At 31.8% G+C, this 20,351-nt stretch overlaps 1 protein-coding gene across 1 annotated transcript; it reads left to right on the forward strand.

The window, feature by feature from the left end:
- Positions 1–334: 334 nt before the first annotated feature.
- Bma-hum-7 (Heavy chain, unconventional myosin protein 7, putative) lies at positions 335–19,136 on the forward strand (the record flags this gene model as incomplete). Its single annotated transcript, XM_043079563.1, has 41 exons — positions 335–569; positions 766–949; positions 1,448–1,550; positions 1,653–1,758; positions 2,118–2,256; positions 2,613–2,784; positions 2,989–3,083; positions 3,311–3,373; positions 3,610–3,709; positions 4,659–4,814; positions 4,893–5,060; positions 5,504–5,630; positions 6,066–6,193; positions 6,502–6,579; positions 7,123–7,308; positions 7,563–7,752; positions 7,866–8,083; positions 8,171–8,320; positions 8,705–8,815; positions 8,940–9,065; positions 9,207–9,356; positions 9,756–9,925; positions 10,109–10,357; positions 10,605–10,670; positions 10,968–11,034; positions 11,421–11,492; positions 11,790–11,920; positions 12,227–12,372; positions 12,661–12,778; positions 13,177–13,261; positions 13,543–13,728; positions 14,277–14,357; positions 14,773–14,883; positions 15,537–15,575; positions 15,738–15,917; positions 16,666–16,858; positions 17,162–17,290; positions 17,396–17,514; positions 18,203–18,409; positions 18,520–18,653; positions 18,869–19,136. 41 exons carry the CDS (start codon positions 335–337, stop codon positions 19,134–19,136), a joined length of 5,736 nt encoding a protein of 1,911 aa, XP_042935497.1.
- Between the last annotated feature and the right edge of the window lie 1,215 nt (positions 19,137–20,351).

Consider the following 20,351-nt stretch of genomic DNA (forward strand, 5'->3'; position numbering starts at 1 on the left):
GTACTAATAGATTGTACAAAGCCTACAACAATAATATTAAGTTAGTTATTCGTTTTAATGCGTTGAAAAGTTAGGCGCTTAATGGCTATTTTAGATTTTAGAATATTAAATTGCTGAAACTTTTAAGAATTTTAATTGAAATTTTTGTTCTTGCTAAATTTCGGCAAATTTCAACCTAACTTTTTTTTCTAACTGATTTAATTTTACACCATCGTATCGTTCATTTCTTCCGTCACGCAGAGATACCTACAAACCGGACATTACATTGTCTGTAGAGGACGCTAATTACAGATACGATATTATCAGCTCTAATAACAAACTGTACAGTACAATAATGAGCTTTGATTCGACGTCATCATTAGGTTCTATCAGTACAGTAAACGTTTATCCTAATCGTTCATTAACCATTGTTTCAAATGCAAGTTCAACGGATGAGTCACATTTTCAAACTGTTTCTGTTTATTTGTATTCATTTAATCCGGATTCCTATGAAGATCGAATTAGTTTTGATTTCCATAAATGGGCAACTACCGAAGAACTTATTGAGAAAGTTCTGCAACAAAAACAAGGTAAATTTTGAGAAAATAATTCGAAATTCATCAAGAATAGAAAAATTGATACGTATTTGCTTTCAATTATTAGCGTAATGGATTACTTAACCATTACGTGAAACTTAACGGTAACGTGTCATCCTATCTAATTACCTGTAATCATATTGATAGCTTCTCATACTTTAAACACCATTACTACTCTAACACATTGCAGAATTGGCGCATCAGTGTGCTGATAACTACGAGTTATACGAAATTATGGGTACATTGGATGGACAAACCTTTAAGGAGCGGAAACTTGACCGGGGCGAATATCCGGTAGCTGTGCAAATGTTGTGGACACGACCGATGCACAGCGAGAGCAACGAAGCTACGCCGAAAAATCGCTTAGTATTGAGGTGAAAATAAGTGAAGATCGAATGTGTTTATTACTGGAGTAAAAGTCAATCAAATAAGGATAAGTAATAGGCCAATCTTGGCCATTTAGTTGTTTGGCCAAGTAGCTTACAGGAGCACAGCATTCTCGTAGTTTTAGTTCCCTTTGTGAAAGGTACTGTCTCAGCTGTATCAGTGATAATGGTAGCCTTGAGACTAGAATGAGTAGAAACACTTACTTGATTGAACCGGTCAAAAATTTTTGTTAGTTTTGAAATGCAAACCTTTGGCTAAGTTGGGATTTTTAGAAATCAGTAATGTTCAAGTAAATGAATTGCATTTTATAAAATTAAGCCTTGTCATACTTAAATTGGCTTGAATTGAAATTAAGCCTTGTCACATTTAAATTGGCTTGAATTCATTTAAATTAAGTATAGTCCCATAAAGTTTACTTACTTCATTAACTTAAATTACATAAAATCTTTTGGCATTCCCCAATGTTCTTACTCTTGAATTTCTAGGCATAAAGACTCATCGCTATTGTCCGATGGTGTGCATTTTGGATCTACGAAAACATCCAGTACCATCGATTCTTTCTTGGCCAAATTCTTGACACAGCCTCAGGTACAACAATGTTTCTTATATAATGAAAAGGTCTATTCTAGAAGACACAGTTGGCGGAGATAATGAAGCCTTCTTGTCTCAATTTCACAATTTTGATTTTAGGACCGTGAATATCCCGATTTATGTATGCTTCCGGAGCTTACGGAACAAACATTACTTGATAATCTTAAGGATCGTTTTGCTAGTGGACACATATATACCTATATAGGTAAATCTCTTACTTACAATCGCCCTTTCATTTCAAAAAGAACAACTCTGTTACTAGAAGAACTCAGAAAAAAAAAAAAAAACACATGCAAATGTTATGGATTTCAGCTTATCAAAACTGCCACTTCACTTTCACCGTTGCGACATTTGCGCCTCATCATAACTTACATTTACAATTCATATATCAGTCTTAAAAAAAAAAAAATAATTCAACTTCTCTTCATTACAGTACTCTTTCTTTGCTTTTCATCTGACTTTATTCCTGGCATTTTAACTGTATACTTTGAATTAAGAAATTAGTATTCATATTTTCAGTTAATCTTAATGAATTAATTCATTCCACACAGCTCAATATTACAGGGCCAATTTTACTAGCTGTTAATCCTTTTAACTTCTTTCCAATTTATAATCCAAAGTACGCTCGATTATATTCTCAAATTCGACAACTTTCCAGTATGCCACCACATATTTTTGCTATTGCTAATATCACATATCACAGGTACCTTTGCATCACTCATTTATTGTCTTTGATTGAGAGTCTTAGTGGGAATAATAAACAATGCAAAACATTTTCCTCTGATGATAACAGTGATCTCTTTATGGTAGACATCATCCTTATACTATTACAAAAATATTTAAACATATCCGTCAAATTTATTCCATGATTGAGCTAGCTACAACATACTCATGCTAATCCCTCATCTATAAGTAATGTTTCACGTCAAAACGTCACTTTTAGCTAACAACGCCACGTAAATTTATGTTGTCGATTTTGAAATTTAGAAAGTTTTCCTTCACTTTCATATATTATTAAGTGTCATTCAATTCACAAAATTGAATCAAAACCTACTTCAGCATGTTACGGATTAAGGAAAATCAGTGCATTGTAATAAGTGGCGAATCAGGTTCCGGGAAAACCGAATCGACAAATTTCCTGTTACATCATTTCACCACACTCAGTCAAAAAGGTTCCAGTACCGGAAGTACCGTTGAACAAACCTTACTTTCTGCTGGACCTGTACTTGAGGTTTGTTTCTCTACATCTTTTCTTGAATTTCAAAAAAAAAAAACAGTACAACTTATCACTAAATACTCCTCATTAGTTACTTAGTTATTCTTTATGTCAGAGATTAATTACTCCTTACTCTTCAACTCATGATAAATTTATATCATATCAGTAGTTCAGGTTTTAATCAAAATTTAAAAAAGAAAAGAAAGGAAAACCTTTAAGGCGTTTGGAAATGCAGTAACGGTGCAAAATAATAACAGCAGCAGATTTGGAAAATTTATCCGAGTGAATTATCGAGAAAATGGGATGGTCTCGGGGTATGTTTATTTAATATTCAAAGAAAGCTAAAATATTACGGTGGATGATACTTCATTGGTCAAAGGAGAGGATCAAAGCAAGAAACACTGAGTCAGTATTATGAGATATTCACGAAGACTTGAAAATGTCTCATGCAATATTCATCCGTGCTTAAGTTAAATGTTCATTAAGAAAATTGATATTATTAATATTATAAGATCCATTAATTTAATTTGTTTTTTTTCAGAGCAAATGTTGAAATTTACTTGCTAGAAAAGTCACGAATCATTTCACAAGCTGTTGATGAAAGGTGGAAAATAAATATTCTTTCAACTGAGAAATTTACAAAAATTTTCTTAGGAACTTTTACTTTTCGAAAATTAAATCAATGAAACTTTTTTTTTTCAGCTCTTTTGAGAAATATACGACCATTTTAAATTATAATTTTGATAATTTATCTCTCTTTTCAAGCATGAATAAACGACAAATTTTATAGTTTCATTTGTACTTTAGATAGACTAAATTTAAAATGTTTATATTTCATAGGAACTATCATGTTTTTTACTATTTATTAAACGGTGCATCCGAGGAGGAACGACAAAGGCATTACTTGATGCAACCAACCGAATATAGCTACCTTAATCAGGTAAATAACTGTATTAAAGTATGCTTTCAGTGAAACATTTAAAATAGTCCTTCATATCTTCTTGTTTTCCGGTTTTGACTTAAACAATGTCTTAAATATCTGAAAACATTCTTTTATGCCAATTCTCTATTCCGGTATGCAAGATTAGTCCGGAAAAGTGTTATGATGCAATGTATATGGTTAAAAATTTGCCATGCACAATTTTAATTTATTTCCAAAAATGGCTTCAATTGATTTGATGAATTTTAGATGATGAAATCACATTATAATTTTCCAAAATAATTTAATTTAAAGGCTTTATCATCTATGGAAATGTCAAAGACTATGACTTTTTTAGATGTAAAATTATTGAAGAAGTTCTAAGTGAAAAGAAGGAAAGATTTGAAAATAATTTTTGTCCATCTATACTTCCATTATTGAAATATCACAAAGTTATGATCCTTAAACCATTTGGATTATGATTCAATCAGTTGACACATTCTTGCTGCATGCACGCATGACATGCATTTGAAAATATGCGTGCAAAAAATCTTGCAAGTAACAGATTTGAAAAAAAAAACGGATGGAATTGAATGCTGTAGTGAGGACACATGTATAAAAGAGCGCTGTAGTAAAATTCTCGAGGAAGCAAGAATAGACTGTTTAGGAGACTGTTCCTTCTTAACTTTGAATCGAGAATTTTCGTTTCCAGTATCAGCTTCAGGATTCAGGAAAATTATCATCCAGATTTATCTTCTTTCTTTCTTTCTTTCTCACTTGTTCAGTTATTTCTTCTCTCATTCAAGTTGTCTCTTTTATGCATTCATAAATTAACAAATCTTGATCTCAAATTGAAGATCCATGCATCGTTGACAGTTGAAAGATTAAATTGAAAATGAATAGCAAAGATTGAATTTAATTGATTGATACCTGTCAAAAATCTTTTTCCGATTCATTTGCTATTTTTCAGAATAACTTTTATGCGGCAGAAGGAGTGAATGAATGTTACGAATATCAACGACTCAAATATGCTATGGATGCAGTTGGCTTCTCACAACAATCTCAGCAAAATATGTTTGCAGTTATTTCAGCTGTATTACTTCTTGGAAACATACAGTATGTTCGGGTAAGAATGTGTCACATAGTAGTACCACAGGTAGTTACTGAACCTGTCTGTCTGTGACAATGAGACAGTGTCATTTAGAGAAGTGGCTATCACAGTGACGAGAATGTCTCCATCGGCAATGAGGAAGTGCTATCTATCATTTCGACATTGCTACATATCAAAGCATCCAGTCTGCAGCAAGCTTTGACGATGCGTCGAACGGTGATGAAAAATGATGTTGTCATCTCGCAGTACAGTGTTAGCGAGGTGAGTTAGCATTTTTGAATTTTTAGAGAATTTTCAATTTTCGAAATGAACTATTGATGATGATAGCAGCAGAATGAGTGAGCTACTGGTAAGTGATAAGTAAGTATTTGCAAAGATTTGTGTATCTGATAAGAAAGATGATATGATCATCGCATTGGAAATCACTGCAATTACAAATTGTCATCAACATTTCAAATATCACTTTGCACCGGAAATTCTCACTTACTGAAAACCACTCTACTACTATATGGTAATTTCCTTCCGGAAATGTACGAATGTGATAGATAGAAATACGGATGCAATGTACAGACGTTAAAGTCTAAATCATATTTATATCAATCAGTTTTATTTGATTTGCTAATGCCAAAAAGTCATAAATTGTTGCGTTTGGTTAGTAATTTTATTTTAAATGAAATAAATTATAAAAAAATAACAAAATTAAGGCAAAAGATACACGCGATGCTATGGCAAAATGCCTGTACAATGCTTTATTTTATTGGATAGTATTACGGATAAATCAAGCGTTGCTGAAAAAAGAACGACTTACGTCAAAGACAGGATATTATATTGGTATTTAAGCTTAAGTTTAAATTTAAATTAAAACTTTAATGTTGAATTTTGTCGAAATTCTCCTGTTTATAACTTTCTCAATTTTAAAGCTTCAATCATACTTCATTGTGTGGCAAAATTTCCTGGTTTAGCTGTTGATTGAGGAATTGATTTTCTGAACATAGTTGTATCCGATGTTCTTTTTTGTATTTTGTTAGTTCATAACTCTAATTCATAAGAATCTGAAAGTTTAACTGAATTTCCGGACGAGAGATCATCATGCAGCTATTTAGTTAGAAGCAAGATGTTTATGAAAGCAGAAATTTTCATCTTCTATTTCGTTGTAAATTTTGAATACATTTTCATGTCGGATTATTTTTTCGCAGTAGAATCAAATCAGTTAATTAGAAATGAATTAACAAAAAAAAAAAGAGAGAGAATAATAAGCTTTTCTAGGTATTTTGGATATTTTCGGATTTGAAGATGTTGGTGGAAAGTGGAATTCATTCGAACAACTCTGTATCAATTATGCAAATGAGCATCTGCAAGCTTACTTCAACCAACATATCTTCCAATTCGAGCAGGTATACAAGTGATTCTATGAATTGTCTTAAATGACAAGCAGAATTCAACTTGAAAATGTGAAAAGAAACCACAAAAGATATGTCGGAGAGAAGAATGGATAACTTGTAAGAATGATACAAGTCCGATAAATAAAGTAAATTAGTAAATTACACACTTTGCTACTGTACAGTTTATAAATTTATATGCTAATTTTGCATAAGTAATTTTGTTTTTTTTTTATCTAAGATTGTTTGCGCCGAATTACTGTCAGAAAATCAATGGCGCAATAGTATCCGGACATTCATTTGATGTGACTCTTTCTTTTCAGGAAGAATATCTCAAAGAAGGAATTACATGGACGAACATCGAATATACCGATAATACCGAATGTGTCCAATTGTTTCAGGTTAATTTTGCTTTTTCGATGCTTACATTATTGAATTTTAGTAGCAATAAAAGCAATTTATGATTCACTTGGAGAAAAAATCAATACTATATTCTTCATCGTTACATCAGTGAAATGTTACTTACTAAAAAAGTTTGTTTATTGCATTATCAAGTAAGACACACATTTTCAGAAAAATTAAATTTCATTTCAATCTTCAATCAAATCACAATTACATTTGCTTTTTTCTTCATTTTTGATAATAAAAAAAGCCCATAAAAACGCATTGGTAATTTCCGATTCAAAAGTACTTATTGTTGTGTGGAAATTAAATTTCTTTAATCAGTAATACATGACAACTAAACGATTGTTCAATGATTGAAGCATTTCATATGCATAAGCGGACTGTTCCGGTTGATGTGAACAATATGGTACAGAGAAGAGAGATAACCTGAAACAACCGGACATTCCTGATTATTAAGTGAAGTGAGAGTGGAAGGAAGGAAGGAAGTGTGAAAGGAAATGCTGCAAATGTTATTGTTGTTGTTGTTGTTTTATTTGCAGAGCAAACCATACGGTATATTCCGATTGATTGATGAAGAAAGTAATATCAACAACGGAACGGACGAGTCAATGCTCGATAAGCTCAATCATTTCCTCAAAACCAACGAATACTATGAAACACCTCAGAAACGTGAATCAGCCTTCATTGTTGCCCATTATGCGGGAAAAGTGAAATATCAAATTAAGGTTAATATAATTTGAAAAAGAGAAAAATGAATTCATTTCATTAATTTAGACAGAAAGATGATAGGAATGTATGAAAATGAGAATTATTTACTCTCAAAATTTCTCCTTTTGAACTCATTCATCCATCTACCAATAAAGTTAATAATTCAAATGCATTGAGAAGACGAAATGAAATAATTTTATGAAATGTATATGAGATCAATGAATTTATTGCAATCCTTTATGTTATGCTAGGATTTTCCAGATACTTTTAGGGTTTTCGTGAAAAAAACAAAGATTTGATGCGACAAGAAGTTTTAATGGCAATCAAGAAAAGCAAAAGTGCTTTTGTTCGAGGGTTAGTTGGAAATGATCCGGTTGCGGTATTTCGTTGGGGCATATTACGGGCAACTTTTCGGGCAGCAAACGCTTTCTGGCAAGCTGGAAAATTGGCAAAAAAAAGAGGTGATTATATTTGAAACAAAAAAATTTCTCTTTGTGACAAAATGACTGAATACTCATTGCATGCAATTGATCTGAAAATTGAGTAAAATTTTCGTTTTTGAAATTATTTCCAGAAAATATCGAACATTCTAAATTACCGCGTGATAATAAGACGATATTAACTGGAATTAGTTCGGATACACATCTAAATGCTTTCCTACGTGGTGAAATAAGTCAAGAAATGGTGCCACCCTTCTGTGACACATCATTTTTCACCACAATTGTCAGCCATGCTCGGAAACAACCAAACGTGCAGGTGGAGGACTGTCACAGCGCTTTGAAAAGCTTACAGGTGATATTTCGGAAAGTTTCTTTTCATGAGTAGCAGAAGAATATCAAAACACAAACTAATTTCTCACTCCTACATTACATTTTCTAGGCAGTGAAAGCTTTTTCGGAAAAGAAAAGTATCACCGGAAAACCGTCTTCCGTCGGCAAACAATTCCAGCATTCTTTGTCGCGACTGATGAGAACGTTATCTCAGGCAACACCTTATTTCATCCGATGCATCAAATCTAACAATGAAAAGGTTATCGGTCTTCTCTCAGCAATACCAGTCGTTAAATTAATGAGTAACTTAGATTTAGGACTAGGCTTTCAATATATGTTGCCAAGCCTAAACATTGCTCACATTATTGGCCAAGCATTGATATAATATGATATGCATCCATCCGGGCTCATTTTGATGATAGCTAGCAGTATTTCATTGAAAGTCTTCCAAGATTGTGTTATTACTTAAAAATTTGTTGGTGATCTGAAAAAATTTTGCTAAAAAGTTAATAAACTTGGCTATTATTTTGTTGAAATATTTTTACAGAGCCAAGATGATATTTTTCTGTAAAATTAAAATTTTTGAGAACAAGCAATATTCATTTAAGAAACATTTAATGAATTGTAAATTAGTGATTTACAGATTCCGAACCATTTTGATGACAATATTATTTTGCGACAATTGCGTTACACAGGTATGCTCGAGACAGTGCGAATACGTCGAGCTGGTTATAGTGTTCGTATCGAATATAAGGTTGACAAGCATTGTTCCAAGTATTAATCATATTAATGCATTTTGTTCAATTTTAATTTCAAATTGATGTGATAAAAATGTGACACAAAGATGTGATAAATTTCGGTTGAAATTTTTTTTAAAGGATTTCATCAAGCAGTATCGAGTCCTTCTACCGAAAGGCTGTGATAGTACCACAGAAGATGTTAAGGAGTTTATCACAGCACATGCATTGATTGATAATAACGAGGTGCAATTTGGAATCACCAAAGTAAGCATTTCTCACTCTCATAATGTCTTGCTAATGTCTACGAACTGTCAACGACAAGCTTAGTTTTAAATGAAATTTAATATTCTGAAAGTTAAATTAACGTTCTACGCATATATCACGTTGAATACGTCCGTTCTTCAGGTATTTATGCGTGATGCTGAGAAGTTAATTCTGGATGATCATCTTCATCGCGTCATTATGAAGCATATCGAAACGTTGCAGAGATGCATTCAAGCTCTAATGACAAGGCGCAAATATATCAAATTGCGCAATAGTATTATTGGAATGCAGGTATGTATCTCCTTGTACTTTAATAAGAAATGAACAGTAAAAGAAAAGAATAGAGAAAATGTGACTCATTTCTTAAAGTATCGAAATTTAGTCATTTCAATCTTGCACACTTCTCTCTTAATTTTTTTCTCAAATTGTCCCATCATAATTTTATCACTTATTTAAGTTATTTAAAATTACTCAAATTGAAAACATTTCAATGATATATCTTTAAATTATCTGTTTTAATAACACACTTATTGATTTGCTTATTATAAAAGCTTTTCAAATGCTTTAATAATTTATGATTGTCAGCTTGATCGATTTGAATAACTTTTGAATTTTATAAACAGTAAAATTCATTTTAGACTTTTCACTATGAGACTAATATTTCGAATAAGATTTCGTTTTATTTTCCAGGCAGCGGCTCGTGGGATGATTGTGAGGAATCGTTTGCATGAAGTATACGATGCCGCGTTGGTGATTCAGCGTAACTGGAAGCGTTTCAAGGTGGAGCAAAGATATCAAAAAATTCGACGCGCTATTGTCGCTATACAGGCTCATTATCGTGGCGCTTATGCTAGAAAACGGTACTACTTCCTTTCCTTTCTGTCTTAATTCAATTCATTCTACTAATCCTATCATTCTACAATATTTTTTCTCCATTCATTCACGTCTAAAATTTGATGTCACTCTGAGTCACGTCAAATTTTGAGAGTCAAGAATGTCAAAGTTCAGTTTTAAGATTAAAGTGGTTAATGAATGAATTTTAGATATGAGGAAATGAGAAGAGAAAGTGATCCAAAGAAACATTCACCAAATTTCACAATAACAAAGGTTGTGCGAAAAATGGAATTGGTATCGTTCAATCTGAACGACCCCGAATCTTTGGCGCAATTTGCGGGTTCAGATGAGGATGAGGAAGAGCTCTCAATAGCATCAACAAGTGTTAGCATTTTGGATGAGGAAGAAGATGGACAGGAGGATGCTGGAAGTACTCGAAGTTCGATTCAGCTCGATAGGTGCATTCATTTTTATTTTCTTTAAAAAGAAAATTTTCACTTTGTCCCAGCGTATACGTCAGCCAGAGATTATTACATTCGATAGCAGCGTAAGTCTTACGTTAAGCTAACGTCAAATAATGGTGCTTGAACGTTGTCTAGGTGAGACATTCTATCGATTCCATTCCTCAGATCGTTAGAAATCGAAGCAAATCTCTAGGAAAACTCGAAGTAGTGTCAATCCTTATGAATGCCATATTCATTTCAGTGTCCATCTGGAAACGGAACTCGATGCGACATTTATATTGGAGGATAAAAAACTGAAACTTGTCGAGTAAGTTGACAAACTGATTTTCTCTTTTCCGTTTCAGTAAACTCCTTATCTATTCAATCATCTCATCCGTATTGACATTATTCTTTTTCCTTGCTATTAGTGAATTATTGCTAGCTTTTCGGCCTGAATCAACACTTTGCCCTTTAACCTTTTACATTTGCATTGCTAAGTAATGTAACTTTGTGTGTGGAATAGACTCAATTAATAATTCAGTCATTGTCTAATCTTTATCTTAGCATAATGCATGTGGTAAACATATAAAACTTTACCTATTTTTCCAAATATTCGTTTTTTCAGAGCACCGCGAGATTCAGCAATTTTCAAAAGGAGGATAAGTTCAGCATCAACTGGTACAACCAAAAAGGTTTTTCTATCTCTTATGATCGAATATGTTCAGAAATACATCAATTTGCTAATGACTATTGGAATTTAAATTCCAATACTAACGCCTAGAAACACATTTCAAAAGCTGAAGAAGCAAACTGATAATCATTATCATTATTCATGCCATTATATCTGGCATAATCACCTAAGATTGTGAACATATCTTCTTATTATAATTACGCAGCGGAATCAACAAATATAATTTTCTTGGTAAAATTCCCGACACACTGTTACTACCCAAAAATTGACCATCGTTTCAACTGTTTACGTTTACATTTTGTCATCGTCGTCTTACTGCTGTTAATATTTTTTAAATTTCTCTGAAATTCACTCAAGATTGAATCTATTTCATGCAAAATTTTATAGATGAAAATGTTTCGAAGAGCTGCAAGCACAGAAACGGATCGACTTTCAATTTCTGAACATATGATACCTTCGGTAAACATAAATTGATTGCTTAAATGTTTACTCTTACCATTCTCATCACATACACTTTCCTCTTGCGCAGTGAATGAATGCCATTTGCGCTCAAATAGTGTATACCTTGTTGGGATTAAAATTATATTCAAAGTAATTGTATGTAGTTATTTTGCCTCGCCATAATATTAACTGAGTCTTCAGTGTGCTATTATAGTTTCGACAGAAACAATTTTAACGATCAGCCAAAGAAAATCATTCAACTTTACATCTTTGCCAGATGGCACTTAATAGACATTGTTCATAATAAGGTTTCAGAGCCCAGAAAGTAAGAGCAAAAGTAGAAAGATAGGTTTTATGCGAGCCAAGAAGCACTTGAAAGCATTTCTGTCACGACGTAGTGATAGTGTCCTGAGTATTGATGAAAGTCGAGACTCACTTACTGCATGGTAAGTATTTATCATTTCTTAGCAGTTCTTTTTGATCCGAAAGATTCTTTTTCTAACTTTTTGAATTCCGGTTTGCTAATTTCGTGCTAAATATCTATTTGTATCATTATCAAATATCAAATATGTGGGATAATTAGACGAGAAATAATTTGATATCTGGCATAAATAATGTTATATAACTCACTTTCTGGATAATCGATAAATTCCGATTCTCTTGTCCTATTTTCAGGAAAAATACAGAATTATTATAAATTAATGAGAGATGGTCTTCTTCCCTAATTTTCCATCATCATTTTCACTTTATAGCACAACTCTAATGGAAACAATCAAAGCATCAGCCTCAGTGTCAACCAAACATAATTTAAAATTAAGTCGACTGCATCGCAATGAAATTTGTGCTTTATGCAATAAAAATTTCACCGGTATACTAATAAAGGGCAACAAGTGTACAGGTATTTCCTCTTCTCTTTCACTCTCTCACTGTATTTCAGTGACAATTAATAATGATTCACTTTCTAATTAGTATGTGAACAAATTACAGAGAGAATCTCTCTATACTCTAATTAAAGCAATTAAAATATTTCATTGAATGAATTAAACCGAATGTTTATTCTTAAGTTCAAATCAATTGTCATATTATGCTAAAATTTGGAAATTTAAGTCAAAATTTGAAAGATTTTACACTTGTTAATTTGTGAATTAAAGTTAAACAACAGTGTTAGTGTAAGTATCAATTGTAGAGTGTAAACTGTCATTCCACAAAGAGTGCTCTTCATTCGCGTCCAATATTCCTTGTCAAGCGGTAATCCGTTCACTTCGTCCGGATGATACGCCGCCAAAGAAGGAATGGGAAATAAAGTGAAGAAATTTTCAAGCTTTTGAAGTTGACACACGTCTTTCATCTAAATCAATTCGAAGTTCCTTAATGTTTGATGGTAGATATCTCTTTCTCTCTTGGCAATATGATCTTGGCCAGTAAAGGACAATGCTGGAATTAAGACAAAGCAAACTTTGGATAGCTTCAAACATGCAGTGCTATTAGCTATATTTTGACTGGATAATATTAAGTGAATAAAATGCTGGTTATCATTAAATATTGAGCAGAAACCGGAATATGAATTGAGGACATTTCTGATATGTTATCATTTAGAGATCAAAGATTAGAGGTTACTCACGTGAATTGTCTTATTATCATTCACTAAATTTGATGGATGCAAAGAATTTCGCTGGTTTTAGATTTGTTGACTTACTTTCAGATCGTCTTTGTCACCGAAGCAATCATTTGCACCACTCGTCCTTCATCCAGCCAAATCCTTCAGTTTGCATAAAACTAAACAACAGGTAGAATCAATCAAAATCATTGTCTGCAAATAAATTTTTCATGAAATGCATAAACTATGATACATCCGGTTTCTTCTTTGAAACTTGCAAAAATAACACAAGCAGAAAGTCAATGAACCATAGTCGAAATTGAAAGTATCTTAGTACATCTAAGTTATAAAAGTTATTTTTGCTGTTGATGAATACCGCTTAGAGAGATAGCTTTGTCAGTCAGGTAAGAAATGAGACTGTAGAAGAGTGATCAGGTTGTTTTCTGGTTTTGTTAATTAAGGAAATTTCAGACTGATCCAAGCGATATGATTATTGAAAGTGACGATGATCTGAGACATTTCAATGTATTTATCTTCAAAAAATTGATGAAATTGGAGAATAATAAGAAAAAGAGGGACACACAAATAGATGCAATTTTCAAGAAAGCTTTCAAGGAATTCCATATGGAAATTATTGGCTATGAAGCGGTAGTCGGTGTAGGTGCCATAAAGTTGATAATGATAAATCTATAATCATTCCAAAACTTTTAACTTTATCCTAATTTCAGCTCGGCTTACTTTTGCCTGTGTTAACGAAAATTATTTTGATTTCAAATTCTTTTGCTCACTTTGTTTAGAATAGTTGGATAAGTAAACTGATATTCTTAAATATGTTTACTTTAAGCTATGATAAGCCATTCTTGAATATACTTCCGGAAGAACTGGATTGGAAAAGTGACTGAAAATAAGGAATTTGGGCGAATAAATAATTCACAAAAGAAGCAGTAACCTTTCACTTGGGGATGATATTTGAGAGATTAAATTAAAAAGATTAAAATTCAAATTTTAGTTAAATTTTTAAAGTAAACAACTTTTTTTTTCATAAATTTTTTGCAGAAATTCATAGTGATAAAATTATTTTTGTTTTATTTCTGCTACCACATAATTTGGCATTTAATTATCGGAATTTGACTACAAAGCAAGAAATTTACATTTATAAAAACCATTCTTTATGATCTGTTATTTTCATAGGCTTTTCTTTTCAGGAAAACAGAACGATGCTAAAGTATCATGATCTTATCACTATTTTTGAAGGTTCACTGACCAAAGTTTCAGCCCAGGAACAGGTATATAATAAACATCAAAATTCCTACTACCATTGTTAAAATCATTAGATATTGAAAAAATTTCCCTTCGTGGTTGAAATATATTTCGCATACTAATTATTGAAATATATTTCGCATACTAATTATCGATTTCGAATTATCGAAATTGTGATAAGCCATTGAAACAAATTGGCAGCATAATAAATTATATTAATTTTCGTTTTTTTTTTTTATCGAACATTTCACTATCGTTCTTTCCGTTTATTTGTTAATGATTACTTCATATCCTAGAATCGGAAAGTTTTTTTTAAAAAAAAAAAAAAAAAACTGGGATTCATTGATTCGAAATATCCAGTCAATCATATAAACAAATTTGCTATTGCCTTTTTTGTCTTCCTCTCTCATAAACACCTTTATGAATTCATCAACATTACAGGTAACATTCCCTACTACACTTGGCGTAAACGCGTTTCGTGGTTTTCTGAATGAATTCCTTCATGAGCAAACAAAAAATAAGAAATCGAGTAAAAAATCGAATGTCCTTGAGGTGGTGACACAAAACAGTTTTACTCTAAATGACAAGCATGCATTCTCGAGATAATGAGTGCTCCCAATCAAATTGACACGCACCTGTGCTTAATGCTTTCATTTGTCATTGCAGCACTCTCGGAATATTCTGGAATACACCGTTTGCACCGATCTATTCAATCGCAGCTTTTTTCGAAAATTTCTGTGCAAAATACTTCCGAAGAGTATCTCAGTGTGCATGTCGCATTAATCTTATTCTCAATAACATCTCGAGAATAGATGAAATGCAGTTTATCTGAACTAATTATTACTTATTTTTAATTGATCTGCTTGTATTCTTTACCTCATATAGAAAACAGGTATCATTTGAGCGAACTCAAGATGAATCTAATAGAATTACTTAACTAACAATTCACTCAATATTACTTGAAAGACTAATGAATGAGGAAAGATTACTCAACGAGCATTCTTGAAAATTAATATCGCAAAGTTTACTTTTGAGTGAAAAATGAAAACAAGAAGTTATGGTATTGCTACATTTAACGCTTCATCTGCTGTGTTCATTCATTTGCATGGTAATTAATCATCGTTTTCTTTTATTGTTTATTTGTTTAATATAAAAAAAAAAATCGATTTAATTTCATTTGATCACTAATTTATCTTCCATTGCAGAATGTTCGCAAAAAAAGAAGAAAATCGGATGCAACGGTGGTGAGTTATTGTTGTTAATTTCTTTTAATTTTGATTATATAAAAATTTTAACCTTAAAATTTCAAGTGCTTAAATTAAGAGATTTGATAGGATAGGAAAAATCTACATTATGACCAATAAAAAAAAAGATGAAAAAAAAAACAGTTAAATTATTGATTTTAGGTTTATAATGGTCATCGATTTAAATTAGAATACGTTCACGTACCAACGTATTGTGAAGTGTGCAATTTGTTTATGTGGCATGCTGAGAAAATTTTCATTTGTAAAGCATGTCGCATAAGTTGTCACAAGAAATGTCATACAAAGATTACAACAAGTTGTACGCAATCTTTACAGCAAGCAGTAAGTAATTTAATTAATTTAATTTTTCATTTTTGCTTTCAAAATTTCCATTTGCTAAGTTTTCGTTGATTCTTCGATGGAAAATGGTAGATCGAAATGGATAAAATGGAACCGAAAAAAAAAAATGAAATGAAATTGTAGTCCGAATAAAACGATCCAAAATTATAAAAGAAGCAAAATTAGAATTAACTTATGCCTCAGAAATTATTCATTTCTTTCTTTCACTTCCACATTCTAACTTCTTGCTTCAGCGGAATTTTCGTTTTTGCGTGGTTTTTTACGTACCTTTCCCATTTGTTCATTTAAACTGGTTTTTACGTACCTTTCCCATTTGTTCATTTAAACTGGTTTTTACGTACCTTTCCCATTTGTTCATTTAAACTGGTTTTTACGTACCTTTCCCATTTGTTCATTTAAACTGGTTTTTACGTACCTTTCCCATTTGTTCATTTAAACTGGTTTTTACGTACCTTTCCCATTTGTTCATTTAAACTGGTTTTTTACGTACCTTTCCCATTTGTTCATTTAAACTGGTTTTTACGTACCTTTCCCATTTGTTCATTTAAACTGGTTTTTACGCACCTTTCCCATTTGTCCAATTTTTGTGTCCCACTAAGTAATAGTTAGTAGTTAGGCTATCCATCTTAAAGCCAAACAGAATGAGTAAGTAAGTTAAGGCATTATAAAATTATTGAAAGCACAACAAAAGAAATGAAAAAGATAGAATTATAATGCTAGAGATTCATAGAATTTACAATCTGGTGGACGATTTTTTGGTGCAAATTTGAGCAGTCTTGTGGATGATCAAGAATCAGTTCCAATTGTCATCGATAAATTATTTATGGCTATTGAATTGAAAGCTCTTTTCGTTGAAGGAATTTATAGGAAAAGTGCAGCAATTGGACAAGTGCGTAATGCACGTCGAGAAATTGAAAATGCAGGTAGTGTATTTCTGATTGCATATTTTGTGCTATAAAATGCAGGTAGTGTATTTCTGATTGCATATTTTGTGCTATAAAATGCAGGTAGTGTATTTCTGATTGCATATTTTGTACCATAAAATTTTTATGGTATATCAAATTTCAAGAAGGTCAGATGCTTTTCAGTGCTTTTCCGTTTTTCATCGTTTAACATTTAGTGCTTTAGGTCATATCATCATCATCATCATATCTCAAATATGATGAGATGGAAAGAACAAAAGGATATAATAACTAAATTTTACTGTAAAGAAATGGATTTTTCAGAATTCGAAATATTATCGTTTGACGACGTCCCCACGCACGTTATAACAACTTTAGTGAAGTCATTTTTCCGTGAGCTCCCGGAGCCTCTTATCACTTACGATCTCTACGAGAATTTCTTGAATGCCTCAGGTAAAAAAAAAAGAAAAAACCATTTTTTATATGTATAGCTATTCTAGAGCAATAATTTTATCACTTCCATGTAAAATTTCATAAATTAATTATCAACTAATTTAGAGGTGCAAGATAGTACTGAACGAGTAAGATGTTTGACTGTAATAGTAGAATTGCTACCAAAATGTAATAGAAGCGTTTTGGAACGGTTGCTGTACCATTTGGCACGTGTTGCTAATCAGGTAAGTAAATATTAGTTACCTGATAAGTAACCTTTCCTTATAAGTAAAGAAGTAAGTAAAAAATAAGTAATATAAGTAAAAAAACTAAAAATATATATATAAGTGAAAAATAAGTAATATAAGCATAAGTTAAAGAACTTATAAGTCTTTATCTATTTTATAGGATAGGGAGGAATAATAAAAGTTATAACTAATTTCCTTTTAACTTTTTCAAACTTGAAACTTCATTTTTCAAATTTGTTTTCAAAACTTCATAGTGTCAACTTCTTTGTAGGCAAATTTGTTAGTATGCGATTTACCATCATTCCTTATTGTGACGTGATTGGAAGACTTAACTATCTTATACCTAGGTTAATTACTTTCTGAATATTAGACTTCATCTAATTACATTTTTCAATTCCTAATCTTCCATTAATTGATGAGAGTTATGTTTACAAAGAGATAAAATTTTTCTAAAAGCTATGATCAAATAATTTTAAACTCTAATATCAGAAATTATACTATGATTAAATTAAGCAGTACATGTTTGACATTGTTAAATTTTAATACCATTTTAACCTTCAATGCCACATTCCCATATAATTTTCATTAATATTTTAAAATGTAAGTCTATCTTGGCTATCCACAAGCACCGCAGTATTTGTTACCTTAAATGTAAAAGTTACCTATCCTAACAAACTATTTTTAGGAATCAGTGAACAAAATGAGTGCTGCAAATCTGGCACTTATTTTTGCACCATGCATTTTGCGTACTAATCAAACGTTACGTGCGCAAGATCAACTACGAGATGTTGAAAGACAGGCTATTTGTGTACAAGCGTTAATCGAAGAAAAATTGCGACAATTCCGCTCAACGTTAACAGAAATTGTTTCACTTGAAACTGCTAGTGAAAAGGTATCTATTGCTAATAGAATTTAAATGTCCTGGTATGTTAGATGTCTTTGATGTTTTGTCCATTTAATAGCTCTTATTTTGAAGACTACACAAGTATTTTTTTTTTGCAGATCGTTGAGAATTTGCGACTAATTGATGAGCACAAAGATTCAGTGAAAAAAGAAATACACACGTCTAATGAGCAGCATCTCGAGACTGCTCGACAATTATTTGTGGAACAATTGGAATTTTTGGATAGCGAAAAGTACTATCTTTACATTTCTTTTTTTGGCATATTTTAATCAAAAACAAATCTCTCTCTCTCTCAAAAACAAAGAACAAATTTGACAAAAAACAAATTAAAAAAAAAAAATTGTTTTTGGGAAAATAGCTATTGTCTTTTAACAATATGAATATGAATAGTAAATAGTTATATGCTTTGATTAATTAAAATAAACAATTAAAAGGAATTTGCTTCAGAGAAAAACTCATCCAAGAATTACCACCAATAGCACCAGTAGCATCGATAGAAGATCTTTCATCACTTGAGGAGTGCGGAAATTCGCCATTGCTAATTGAAGAGGTACCCCAGGAAGAGTACGCTGTCGACTTCAGTGCTCCTCCAATCTTCAACACTCTGAAGAATGTCACCAAATGGCGATCACGAGGGTCATCAAGACGTCGTCTACCTAGCCAACAGCATAGACGGTCCATGTTTGAGAAGCACTTCCATGTGAAATTCTCATAATGCAAAAATGTTATATGTAACTAAATTCTTTCTCATTCATTCATTCTTTATATAAATGTATTATATTTGCAAAAACTAATTCTGTTGTGCAATTCATCGTGGAAAAAAAACACTTATGCACTTTCGAGACAATAATATTATATCACGAGAGGTCAGCCGAGAGGTCAGCTGAAAGTTTTAATATCATCGCAGAAATAAAGACATAAACTAGAAATAAAGCTTAGGATTGGTTAAATAACGAAATTATAATTTTAAATGTTAATCTTTTTTTTTGCTCTGTTCATTTTCAATTCAGTGGCTGGAGGAAATCAAAAGTTTTTCTTGAGTTATGGAAATTTCTAATTTGAAATTTGAAATTCGCATAGTATCATTAGCAGATTTTCTTGCTTCCTTCTTTCACTCTCATCGCTCATTTTTTTTATCGCTGCGACAAAAAAAAAAAAAAAAAACGCACAGGTATTTTGCATTGAAATAGTATATAAATTGGTATGAACCTGTGTGATACAGGTTGCAGTCATTCTCAAATTTAATTCAAGAACACAAGCAAATATCTTATTTAATTTGAAACTCGCATTTCCGAAAGAAAAAAATTCTCCAAAGGTTCTATTTCTTACTTTCCAGCACTTACATATTAACCTGTAACTTAATCAACAAGTTAGTATTTCATTTGTTTACTTGTTTACAATATGGTATAGATGAAATTTTGATAGGAAATTAGGAAGGCCAAACATTTTAGACGAGCAAAACGGATTTTTTTTTTGATTGCAATTCTATGCTAATTGATTTCTTTGGCATATATATTTTGCCGAATAAGAAATTTCCGTAACATTCTAAATCTTTGACCTCTAAGTTGACCAGTTCAAAGTTCATTTCGATGTAAACTTACTTTCATCCTTATGACATGAACATTTTGGGAGTTAGGGAATGGATATACAGTTGGAGGCTAATTTTTTTGTGAATTAATGTGATGAATTTTGATTGGCTCTATTATTTTAGAACAGACACATTTCTTCGACGAGAAAATTAAATCCTACGAAATCTATCTTTGTCCTTCGACAAGCAATGATAGCCTCGGAGCAGATTATCTTCTAAGAATGAACTGCCATTACTGCTGCAGAAGAGGAAAGTTTTGTTTTGCAGTAAAATAATTCTCGAAGACGCAAAAGGTTAAATTAACCTTCTCGAAGATGCAAAAGGTTAAATTTTAAACCTGTT

Source organism: Brugia malayi (assembly GCF_000002995.4).
Source record: "Brugia malayi strain FR3 genome assembly, contig: Bm_v4_Chr3_scaffold_001, whole genome shotgun sequence".
Taxonomy (NCBI): Eukaryota; Metazoa; Nematoda; class Chromadorea; order Rhabditida; family Onchocercidae; genus Brugia; species Brugia malayi.